The following is a 13,290-nucleotide window of genomic DNA, read 5'->3' on the forward strand; positions in this document are numbered from 1 at the left end:
TCCTTGATTTTCTGGTTGTCTTTACTTTACATCCTGTAACCCCCACCATGGGAGCTTGAAATGGCACTATAGACTTGCAAACTTTCATTCTGTACCACACTTCACAAATTTGTCAATGAAAGTTTCTTATGACATCTTCATGTGGTGTTATATATTCTAGTGACCTACCAGTTATCTTATAGCAGTTTCATTGTTTGACAATCCCTTCTTCGGGTACAAGTATAGCATACAAGTACAGGGATACAATCACTCCCGCACCTCTGTTCTGAGACATGTGCATGGACTCTCAACCATTTAAGAAGGGTGAGATTTCCTCAGTGCCCTTGAGGAACCATTAGGTGTTGTGCTACAACTAGTAGAATGAATTGGTGAATGCCAGCAACGTCTTTGGTGGTGATATCTCTGGGGTAGTGGTTGGCAAACAGGGTACCAGATTTCCTAAAGCAGGCATCTACAATTGTTGTTATCAAGCAGTTTCCATGTACAGGGCTCGTACTTCATGTGGATTGGAGTCTTGTGATGACACATGGCCTGCTGCTTTGTATGCTCGTAATATAATGTCACTTGGACCAAATACTGTAAACAGTGCTGGGATGTGAAATTGTCTGTCAGGTTGTCCAGGCAGCCTATTCTTGGCAATAAACTCCCAGCTGAGTCCATGGTGTACACTGTCACAATGTGCGCCTTCGGCAGACAACCAGTATTCACAACTCAAGCAAGTTTTCATCAAATGTTAGCAAACATACAATGATGAAATACAAGACAAACTATGTATAAAATATGTACAATTTGCTCATAATTCTGGTACATAATGTAAATATACAGAGCAAAAACTGGATACAGCTGAAATTTAGATGATATAAGTAAAAAGATATGCTGCTGTACTGGGACCAAGGTGCCCTCACATCTGTCCTCTAGGGCGATGAAGGAGAGAGAGACAAGCATGGCCACTCATGTGACTGATTTGGGCGCCAGTGCACGGGCTAAAGGGAGGGTACTAGTGGGTGCGTATTGATTTTACGTCCTCTTCAATGAAGGGAACTTCAAGGGATTCAAGTGTTCCACGAAGTTTGGAAAGTAGAAGGAGACAAGCAAAGATAAGCATGAGTCACAATAAGGAAAAAGTATAAGCACAGACACACACACAGACATATACACACAGACAGACACATACACATATACATACACAGACAGACAGACACACAAACACACAGTATTTGCTGAGCATGCCCAGCCTGATCAAACGTAGCAGACATTGTTCCCACCTGTGTATGTTGACAATGTCCTTGCACATATTGGTGAGCCCCTGCAGCATGTCCTTGGTATGCTCATAATCATGATATTCCAGGGAGTCTGCTTCTGGCGTCAATATCAAGTTCACCTCGCTTGTCACGTCACTCTCCACAAGGAACTTCTTGTTCAGTGATTCGTAACCTGTAGAACATATCAGTTCATAACCATGTCAGCCTTTCTAGGAGAGTGACCTGTACTAAACTATACACCATCTATGGATAATGATTTCTGAAAAATACTTCACAATGATGTTTCTGCCAAGGTGTCAGTGCATGTATTACCTGGAGTATCTGCTACAATGGTGTGGAAGCCTTCATTGAGGAGGAAGAAGAATGTGCCATCCTCTGAGGCTGTGAACTCTCTGTTGTCCAGCTTGATGATGGCCTCCTTAATGGGGCGGCTACTGATGTCAGACACTTGCCCCTGGACACCTGAATACAGGAAACTAACTTGTGAGGATACACAACAGCGTTTGTGTGAAGGACTTACAAAACCCTACATCAATAATGAGGTAAATATATCTTGTACAACAATTAAAGACCTTGAGTCATAAGACGACGACATATCCCTATTTGAAATTGAAAGCTTCTGACAGCTACTTCAAGACCACCTTGATGAGAGAATTTCTACTTAATCGGTCTGTGTACAACAGTAGTTACTAGTTACTGAGCTACCAAAACATTGGGATTCGAAACATCTCTGGTACACACCACTATCCAAGTAAAGGATTCCAAAATGCCATATAGACAACCTGCTTTTTGTTTCATTAAAGGAATACACTGTCCTCTTTTGAGATATGGTCCTTACAAACACAACACAATGAACAGAGACAAAATTAAACTTGTGGCCATGGAGACACACAAACCATAAATCCTTAACAAGCCAAGTTGACAACCTGGTCTTCGTGTATGCACAGTTTCACAAAAAACACACAACTATGAAAGTTGTCAAAGTCTAATGTGTTGTCATGGCAACAGGAAATAAGTTCTTTTACCTAAAATTCCTAAATGGCAGAAGGCATTACTTTAGCAAACGTTGGATGTATGTGACAGGTTTTGTTAAAAGACATTAAACAGGTTTTGAGTTGAGCTCCAGGAAATGAAGTCCACCCTTCCCTTTTGTGACGAAGTCCAAGTCGTTTCTGTCCATAACACCCAGCTGACTCATGGGACAATCAAAACAGATGATGGCCACATGAAAACATGCAAACACCTACTTGCGGGTACATGAACTTGTACAAATTACTGTGACTGTGTCCCAGTGCACCCTGCTCTGAATATACCTCTATAATGGGAGGGATCCCTTACAGTGATTTAAAAGTAGTTCAAATAGGGCACTATAGAAAGCTGGCATATACTAATAATTTGAAGCATTACTCAGACCTACCCTGCAGTGTTTTAAGAAGAGTGTTCATCAGTGGGTTGAGGTTGGCCATCCACAGACTGGGCAGCATGTCCGCAGGGGGGTATTTACAACAGCTGATGTAGGCGCACAACTGGAACAGATACAAGCACTAGTTCTACCTCCATTGTCTCACCTTCACAGTTCTACATTCAAACATGTATCTCTTCCTCTTTGGTTGAGGCAGTAATTTGGCAGATAACATAAACTGTAATCCCACTGAAGCATGAACAGTTAATTCTACTATCTCAATGATAAAATATACAGGCTGCTTAACACTTTGATGCTAATTCATCGTATTTACTGCAGAGACACAATGGAATCATCTATCATTTGATTATCTATATGAAAGCATCACAATTTACATATAACATTTCAACACAGATATTGGAGCAACAGCATAAACAATGTGGGATTTTCCACATGCACCCCGAGATATACTCATTCCATGACTCATTACATGACGAGTTTCAGTTCCCACATAAAGAAGTAAGTCCTTCCGTGGTATCAAATCACCTGCAGACATTCCTCTACTCACCATCAAAGTGTGGTGTTGATCGTAGGCCCAGTCCATCAGGGGTGCTGCCTTGCCATCAGGGTTGATGTCAGCTCCATGCTTCACTCCCTCTAGGAGCGAACCCCCACAGGTGCCTGCCTCATACATGGCGGTGTTGGCTGCGGCGTAGGTGTGGGCTAGCATCTGCAGCACCGGGTCATCCTCTGTCAAGGCTGTGTATATTCCAGATTCACCCATCACCTCGGAGTTGCGCGGAATGCTGAATAAGGAAGTGGGTGGTGATTGGATAGCCATGGGGTAAAGTCACTGAATACCAATATACTGTAAACAGCCAAATTGTCGCAACCGTTTAATTTTTGTGAACTTCGCGTCAGACTTCATGACGCGAGAATAAAAACATGCGATAATATAGATATATCACTCTATTCAGGTAAATCAACAACACAAAAACAATACAGGTGTCATTGCTCAATCACGTGCCACCGCTAGGCTAATCTGGATTAAAACAGTTCAATCATTTTCTATTTTCATTGCTCTAACACCTACTTAAAAAGGATTAATTTTGAAATCAGTTACATTAATCTGTTGCTAAATCACTTCGCAAATCTGTTTATTTTATGACAGCTCAATGGTCACGTACGTGCGTGTCGTGTAAAAACATTCAGAGACACCCCTGTAACAAGATCACCTCGCGAAAATAGGAAGGCGCGAAAAGGTTTAGTGACCATCACTCGTGAAAATTTAAAGGCATGGAAATAAGACAGTTTACAGTACTAGTTACGCAGTCTACATGACAGCTGATTGTAAAAGTGTAAATGTTAGAATCCGGACCAGACAATACAGTGACTGACATTATCAGTAGCTATCCTGCTTTGGGGTACACTGTCACTCTATCAACCAAAGCATGGAGCATTAAGCCAAGTTAATCTATCAAACTGCCTTTTTCAGCCAACTAGATACCAGTTGTATCTCACTGGGTCTGACTGTATGATGGTTCTAAGTACAACCAACCATTTGCTCTGTCTACGAAAAACAACTGTAGCTAACTAGCTGCGTGTATGTCAGAAAAACTGCGGGTGTAGCAAACTAGCTGTGGGTATGTCACATGATCTTTGGTGCCTATGGTGAGATGTAAGGTTAACACCCTTGAAAGGCCCCTTTGCTTTCAGATGGGCTTGATAGAGACGTTTTTTAACAACTGAGTGTGAAATTCGATATTCGAGTGTACCGAATTCCCTATTGATGGCAGGTGCTCATTCGAACCTATTGCGTAGGGCCATTAATGTAATGAGACGATTCTGTCGTGGTGTCGTTGATTGTGGTCTACCACACCCAGGTCTCATTGCAACTCTGCATGTTTGATGGCACTTATCCCACAGGGGTGAAATTACACTTTTTTATTTACCCAACATTCAGGCAACTCGACACAATGATGTCCCCCATCTACCATCCCCACAATTCTCCATTTTGTTTGTTCATTGAGATACTGCCTCAGAGGCATTTTTCAGCATTAGTTCAACCCTATTGCATTAGTGATTGTTAGTTTTCCAATCCGTCTACAGAGCTTAACTTCTGTGTGCACGTGCATCATGTGTAATTTCATTGTCACTGGATGTTGCGCTCTGGTGCTACACTACAGTAATGCTCCCTTTCAACTCAATGTTTCCTGCATTCCGTTCCTTAGTTCCCTTTCTTTTTGTTGATAGCATATGTTATACAAGCTTTGGGTGTAGCCAGCAAGCTGTGAATATGTCATACAAGCTGTGGGTGTAGCCAGCAAGCTGTGAATATGTCATTCAAGCTGTTGGTGTAACCAACTAGCTGTGAATATGTCAGACAAGCAGCAGCTGTAGCCAGCAAGCTGTGGGTGTGTCAGACAAGCAGCAGGTGTAGCCAGCAAGCTGTGAATATGTCAGACAAGCAGCAGGTGTAGCCAGCAAGTTGTGGGTATGTCAGACAAGCAGCAGGTGTAGCCAGCAAGCTGTGGCTAGGTGAGACAAGCTGCAGGTGTAAGCTGTGAGTAGGATGAACACTTACACCATGTACATCCCTCCTCCCTCCAGGGCTAGCACAAACTCAAATTGGTGCATATCAAACTGACTCTTCAGGGCAGCAACGACTGTGTCCTGAAACAGAAAGGAGGCACAATGATGTGTGGCAAAGGAATGGCATTTACTAAGTGTATCTCCTAACTATACTGGTCATATGAGTCCAGTATGCATGTGCACTGGAAGGATGTGTTCATCTCAGATGATTTTGCTGTGTTCAAGGAACACATCATAGAGTGTTTCCAAAATATCTCAGGAGAGAGAAACAATCACTATGAGCCTGGATATTCCACTTCCTAATGCTATCTATCCTCATACCACTGCTCCATACTTACATTGTTTTTAACAAGATCAGCAAACGTTTGTCCTGAGTAGTGTTCGCCTCCACAGTCACCGGGTACAGCCTTGCTGGCACCTTCTATGTTGATCTGTGGGATGATGTGGATGTGACTGTGTTCTATCAGCTTCACACAGTGGGGGTGCTTCTGGTTGTAGCCTGGCACGGAAACAGTCTTCATACAGGCAGGCATTCATTTATCAGTGAATATTAGCAGAGAAGACCAATTCTTCATTTGGAAACAAACATGATAATTATTTTCTAAACCTTTAACTAGAGTCAAGCAACCTCCCAAATGTGGTCCTACCTTTAATCAGATGTCTGGCAAGCCTCATGAGCAGCTCTGTGCTGACAGGGTCGTTGCCATTCAGTCCACCTAGCAGCAGCACATGGGCCTTGTTCTCTTCATGTTGGTCCATGTCGGAGGACATGTGAATGGCCGTCACAGACTTCCCCTTGCGGTTCATGTGCAGTGTGTCAGCAGTCACAAACCCTGGGTTCATTCGAGCCAGCTGGTTCACTTCATCCTGGATTCCATGTGTTGTCAGGTAGGACATACTCTCTAAGTTTTCAGCGATGTCAAAGTCAAAAGACTGGGACCAACGCTGTCCATCTGCGAGCTTCAGTGTGAAATTAACCACTACAGCAGCGCCATCTGTCACCCGAACTGTCACTGACTGGGGGTGGTAGCTGAAACAATCATCAACATACATCAGTGCTGAATCTCAGGGAATTGGCTGCTTGCATGCAGAATATCCTCACCCCTCCTTGTCGACAGTGTCCTGGGTAGGATGAGTGAGTGAGTTCAGTTTTATGCCGCTTTTTGCAATATTCTAGCAATATCCAAGCAGGTGATACCAGAAATGGCTAACGCCACTGTACTCATGTGGGTAATCAAACCTCAGTTATTGGCGTGATGAGCGAACACTCTAACGACTAGACTACCCTACAGTAGGTCAACATAGGTGCTGAATACAAGATATACTAACCCCTCCTTGCTGGCATTGATGTACATACATTTAGTAGGTATAAACAGGTGTTGAATACAGGATATACACATCCCTGCTTGTTGGCAGTGATGTACATTTGCTAAATAGGTCTAAATAGGTGTTGGCTACAGGATATACTAACCCCTGCTTGTTGGCACTGATGTACATGTACCAAGTTGGTCAAAATTGGTGTTGGCTACAGAATATACTCACCCCCGCTTGCTGGCAGTGATGTACGTGTACTAAGTAGGTCTAAATAGATGTTAGCTACAGGATATACTCACCCCTGCTTGCTGGCAGTGATGATGTATTGCCCGGGGGCAAGCAATCTCCAATAGTCGCCGTCCTGGGCAGAGATAATGGTGTGGTTGATGCCCTTCACCTGGATAGAGGCATTGGCCACACCATGCTGGCTGTTTTCCTCTAGAACAAAGCCTCTCACACCCTTGTGAACCTGCACAGCAGTAACAGTCAACATCAGATTCAGATACATGCAAAAGGTCAAACAGGATTCTCAATCAGATTTTCAGATTGAGCATTTATTAGACCAATGGAATAAATTCCATGACTTATGTTAACCTTGGATTTTACCATGGTCATGGGGACAAGGTCCCTGGTGACAATATGAAGTAACAGTGTAGAGGACTGAATGATTTGATTCCTTTTGACTCTGGAATGTATCATTGATCATGTGGACTGATGGGCATGTAACTGCTCTGAAAGTAACAATTAAATACCCAGCAAAGTCACAGATGTGTAGTAGGTACAGTGAATAATGTTGTCAGTCCCTCTGGGTGCAGTGGATATTCTGTCTGCATCTATTCTGTACATTTCTGTGTACTGGATGCACATTTCCACATCACGTAAAACCCAGTCTTTGGGGATTCTGTCATAGATGTGCCAGGGCTAAAGAGGGCACAGGATCTCTGAAATGGTAACATTTAATCCCACTGTTTGTGATGGAGCAGTCTACCCACTGCCAGGGCTGCTGGTAGGGAACATACACAAAAATCAGTGTGACCAGCAAGATATACAAGGCAGCTACCTGTCCCATGTACACCAGCAGGGGGAACTTGTTGGTGGCCCAGTACTTGGGCAGCTCAGATTGCATGGGGTACTTTGTACAACCCAGCTCTAGGGTGATCTCAAAACAGTTGGTGTGGAGGTAGTTCCAGTCCTGCATCCCACCTGTAACAAAGCATCTCCATCAGATCATCGGTCACATAACAAAATATTTCATATAACAACACACCATGTCATTTTGTGACCTCTGTCAGACACACAAGTTTTTGTAAACTGTCAGACACACAAGTGATCAGACAATAATTAGTTTACTGTGATACTGATTACTAAAAGGCGGTAGATACATTGCACATACCTGCTACACTGTACCACTTAGCACCATTGACAATTCCGTCCTTGAAGTACTCACTACTGATGGTGGGGCATGGATGTCCAAGGTGCATCTTAGAGTGTGCCTATGGACAAAGAGCAGTATCACAAGCAAGCTGTACAGCAAGTAGACCTTGACTTTGCTAGACCTTATTTATATGTATGTAATTTTTAATGTAATTTTCTTATTACAATTGATATTTATTACTTATCCTGACTCATGCTTTATTGCTCATCTCCCCTTTCCTTCCAAAGTGGAAACTTGAATCCCTTAAAATTCTCTAGAAGCAAACGCACAATCTCTTACCTCCCTTTTCCCGCCAAATGCGCCCACATGACCATATACATGGCAAACCTCACTTTCTCCAATTTATATGCCTCCACACAGACCTACAGGGTAGCCAGTGTGGTGAGAGGGGAAGGTTGGGAGGACTTCATCTCATGAGTGAGGATAAGTATAAAACATCAATTTTATCATAAAAATTACATATTTTCCCTTATCCTGACTTATGTTTTATTGCTTACCAAATCAGACGGAAAAGGTGGCAGATCAACCACCTTCGGCATTCCCTACTAGACTGTACTTAGATCTGTGTGCGCTTATACACCCCCTGGAATTCTTCTTGCGGCTTCAAACTGGATTTCTGCCTGACAACTGACGGGGGACCACCTTCAGATAACAGGTATGAGAAGTAATCTTTATAGTTTATATGGATTTGGACATGCTAGACACCTCATTGTCTAGATATCAGGAACGAACCATATGTTAAGGTAAGGACTATAACCAAATCTGCTCTTGTAACCCTTCTGTTAAGGTAAGGAGTTTTAGTTTGCTGATGCGCTGACGTATCTTGTAAGACAGGGGAACATGGACTCTGTGCTAGTAGCAATGGATCAGTTGCCAGGCATCAATGAGTCTGCGTCATAAGGTGAGATTTTTTCTTTGCAAGTAGATCTTCAAAGCTCTTATGAGATACAAGGACAAGTCATGTGTGTCATTTGTATCCTGGATATTCGACAATCTAGTTGTCCTCGCAGTTGATTCTTTGCAATGAAGTCCCACCTATGTCCCCAGTGCTTTTGCCTTCTGTGAGGATGGATGAGGAGGTTCAGCCAAGGTGGAGGGCTTAACATGAGTTCACCGAGTTTCTCTATGAGGTCCGGAAACCAGGATCTTGTTGGCGCAAGCAAAATCAGGATCTTTGTTCGATTTTATGTAGTACTTCTGGTAACAGGATCAGCAGAGGAAACGCTTAAGTGTTCAAGCTCTCCAAAGAAATGGCTTGGGTGTGGACAGCCCACGCTAGTGGACTGAACGCTGCTGAGATGAACATCGTCACCTGATTGCCGAATCAGGTTGCGAACAGATCGATAAGAGGACGACCGACTGTTTCTGTTATCCAATGGAAAGCATCTACATAAAGCATCCACTCTGTGGGTGACAGATGTACCGGTCTGGATTGGTCAACGGCCAGGACGTTCTTTGGCCCTGGTATGCAACAAGCCTCTCAAGTTGATATCTTTCATGATGTCAAATATTTGGAATGTTACTTGCAATAGAGGCACTGATCTGGTGGATCCTTGCAGGTTGATTTAAAAGGCCACCATCGAGTTGTCCGTATGTATCATCAGGGCTTGACTCTTTAGTTGCACTCTCCGGTGTAGTTCTACCTGGTTGATGTGGACGTTCCCCTCTTCTGTCGACCATGTGCTCGCAGCGACATCATCGTTGAAATGCGCTCTGCCCCCATCCTTGGGAAAACGCATCTACGTAGAGATGCAGGATGTACACTAGTTCTCTCAAACAAGTTTCACCGCAAACATTTGATCTCACCATTCACCACAGCATGTAATGCTTTAGATGTTGTGGGAGGCTGAACTTCTGTATATTGTTCAGATGTTTTGTCAGGAAGCGCTGTAAGGTCTTAACTGTAGTCTTCCTCTGCATGTAAGATCCTGTGATGACGTTGGTAAACATACCACACGCTGCCATGCTCTGAGGTTTAGAGACGTGCTGAGGGCTTCTGGTACTGATGATTGTATGGTCTTCCATCTGTCGCCTGGAACCCGAATTCGACTCTTTGTAGTTAAGAATCTGATGTCCAGGAACTTCAAGTCTTGTGATGGTTCCAATTCAGACTTCATGAGATTTACCAACCAACCCAACTGTGTCAACAGGTTGACTGTAAATTTGTTGTTTGAGTAGATCTGCTTCTTCGTGTGTCTGTATACCCTCATCTGGGTAAAAGGCACTGCATAGACCTTTCTGATGTACATATGTGACGATCGGTTTGGTTATTCGCGTAAACAAATAAGGAGCCGACGAAATTCCAAATTTCAGTACCTTCCATAGACAGTGTTTGCTGTTGAACAGGAACCGAAGATAATTCCTGGATTCCGGATGCATCGGTGCATAGAGGTATGCATCCTGCAGATCTAAACTCCCCATAAAGTCACTGGGTTGGATGATATGTTTCACCTGGGTCAGATGTATGACTGTGACAACTCTCTGAAGGTCTGTGGTTCCAATACTGGAGGGGCATCATAGCTGGCGGCATCTGCCGCACCCCCAGGCATCAGCACGCTACCTCTTACCTGAGGTATGGACTGTTACCTCTGTCACCACTTGAGATGACGCCGACTTTGATTGAGACGACATCAGAACCCGAATTACGATAATCACAATGGAACCGCAACAACTCAGAAGGCTGACAACAGTCTCATCATGACACCCAGACTTCATGAACCTGATAACAGGTTGTGTTTTAAGTTTCAAACTTTCAACACAAATCAAACATCACATGTTATGATAAATAACACAGGTGAACATCAAATATATGCATGTAAATGATAATAGTATAAATACAACAACATCAATGCATAATCAAATGAAAATACAGCAACAGAAGAACCCCAGAGTGTGAGTCTAACACTGTATGTGATGTCGGCACTGTTTACAATACACAAACAGTCACCTGAAACAAGGTGAAAAACATATATTAATTGAAAGTTTTTGATAATATTTGTTTCAATTATGATGAATCATACATTAATAAAATCATTCATGGCAGAATTTGGGCTAAATACCCCGAAAATAAACAAAAGACAAGCTGCGAAGTGACACAAGAAACACCACCCAACCGTCTGCTCTGGCAATTAAGGAGTGAGTGAGGTTTGGCATGTGTATGGTTATGTGGGCGCTTTTGGCATGAAAAAGGAGGTGGCTCAAGGTGAGTGACTGTATCAAAGGGATTCAAGTTTCCACTAACCATTCGGAAGGAAGGAGAGATAAACAATAAAGCATGAGTCAGGACAAGGAGAAATACATGTTTTTGTGAAATACACAAAATGTCAGTGTGAAGATCTGACGACCTGAAACCCACAAGTTACTTACAAATGAGTAGGCTTCAGCCAACATTTTGAAGGTCTGGTCGTCGGGACACCTGCTGTACACAGCATGACCATTTGGAGCAAAGTCATCATACGGGTAGTTGGCCACCAGAGATCCACCATGGAGGTTCGCAGACAGGACAAATGGGAGGGACTGGATCCACTTCATTACAACCTTTGTCTCAGGCTCCTGTTCTGCATTGGTATATAATGTCTTGTACTGGTCAGGGAAGTTCCTGTTTAAGTCCATGTTGTGGCTGTTGGGTCGGCCTCGCACTCCCTGTATGTCACCTGTACACAGAAACAGTCACAGACTAGATAATATTACCTTTACATATAGTATTCCCAGAAATTATTGAGAATCATGTTGCGTCATGTAACTCATTCCGTTTATTAACTTCTGGCGTTTTACTTACATAAACATGTTAAAACATCATCCTTTAACAGTCTCAGTCTTGTTTTAGTACTTTGTTAGACTTCCTCGCTCAGCAATGCATGCCTGAATATGCCTAGGCACACTACCCATCAAAGTTTGTAGGTAATCGTGTGACAGGGTATCCCAATATTGGACCACCTCGGCCTTCATATCTTCAATATTTCTCAGTCCCTTTTGGTTTATTCTGTCCTTCATGACTCCCCACACATTCTCAATTGGGTTTAGGTCTGGGCTGTAACTGGGCCAGTCTAAAACTTGAACATTTTCATCCGAAAACCACTGTTTTGTGTAGCGCGCAGTGTGTTTTGGGTCATTATCATGCTGGAAAATCCAATCATCTTCATACAATGTTTGCGCTGTCGGAAGAAGGTGACCATTTAGAATGCCAACGTATCTTTCTTTTGTCAAGTTTCCCGTGAAAACACACAATGGCGTCACTCCGCAAGCCGATATGCTACCCCACATGTGAAACTTCGGGCTATGTTTTGGTCGCTGGTAGATAGGTTTGACAGTATCTTTGGTCCAAATTTTCACACAATTAGGGAAAAGCCAAACAGTTCTTTCATCCGAAAAGAAAACATTATCCCAATCTTGATTTTCATGAGCCCGACACAAGTTTAAACGTTTTTCCTTTTGTGCATCTTTCATCAACGGCAAGGGAATTCCACGTTTTTTTACCCAATTAAGTTTCTGTAATTCCTGCCTAACTGTTTCATTGCATACCTGAGGACTTTCTCTGCTAATCATTTCATTTCTGATGTTCTCAACACTTTTCAATTTGCCCCTACTCACAATCTGCCCAAGTCTTCGGCGATCCATAACACTGAATTTCCTAGGCCGACCTGCCCCTGCTTTGTGCTCTATCCCGGTTCCTGTTTGAATATTCTTCAAAGTTCTGTATACTGTAGACAGAGGAATACCATGTCTACAAGCTAACACTTTAGCATCAGCCTCACCCCTTTCAAAAAAGCCGTCTGCTCAGACAAGGGAGATAACTCTTGACGTAATGAGCTACCTTCTAAGCCTTCAAGAGTTGTCTCTCTTATTTAGTATGCTTAGTGCATAGTGAAAGCCCTTTTTCCAATCTTAGCATCATTAGAAAAAAAACAAAGATTTTCTCAATAATTTCTGGGAACACTGTACTGTCAAGTGTCAGCACTTAAACTTCTAAGTTCTGTTTTCACAACACTGGGATAATAGCAGCCACTAAACTGGCCAAAACAAGAAACCTTTGACGAATCTACGTCGCACAGATTCCCTTGTAAATAGGAGTTTGAAGAAGTGTCCAGAAAAATCATCCCAAGGTTTGGATGAAGGTGTGGGATCTCCTTTTTGTTGCTTTCTAAGGATGTTCTACTTTCGAATTTTTTAAAGAAGATTGGCCATGCTCTCATGATGCCCTACAATAGTCTCTGTCTGCACGCCGGTGGAAACCATCACCATGACGCATGCCTCTTGCGAGGGACAGCAAGATGTCCATGAAGGTG

General features: G+C 43.0%; 1 protein-coding gene across 1 annotated transcript in view; it reads right to left on the minus strand.

The window, feature by feature from the left end:
* Positions 1-13,290, minus strand: part of LOC137296604 (carboxypeptidase D-like) — a 38,880-nt gene that overhangs the window by 9,902 nt on the left and 15,688 nt on the right. The window contains exons 7-17 of the mRNA XM_067828418.1: positions 11,372-11,658; positions 7,964-8,063; positions 7,631-7,773; positions 6,870-7,039; positions 5,904-6,286; positions 5,595-5,755; positions 5,249-5,337; positions 3,233-3,470; positions 2,680-2,788; positions 1,575-1,724; positions 1,266-1,434 (exon numbers count right to left, since the gene is read on the minus strand). Coding sequence (XP_067684519.1) covers positions 1,266-1,434; positions 1,575-1,724; positions 2,680-2,788; positions 3,233-3,470; positions 5,249-5,337; positions 5,595-5,755; positions 5,904-6,286; positions 6,870-7,039; positions 7,631-7,773; positions 7,964-8,063; positions 11,372-11,658 — 1,999 coding nt within the window. The remainder of the gene's footprint in view (positions 1-1,265; positions 1,435-1,574; positions 1,725-2,679; positions 2,789-3,232; positions 3,471-5,248; positions 5,338-5,594; positions 5,756-5,903; positions 6,287-6,869; positions 7,040-7,630; positions 7,774-7,963; positions 8,064-11,371; positions 11,659-13,290) is intronic.

Source organism: Haliotis asinina, chromosome 1, assembly GCF_037392515.1.
Source record: "Haliotis asinina isolate JCU_RB_2024 chromosome 1, JCU_Hal_asi_v2, whole genome shotgun sequence".
Lineage (NCBI taxonomy): Eukaryota > Metazoa > Mollusca > Gastropoda > Lepetellida > Haliotidae > Haliotis > Haliotis asinina.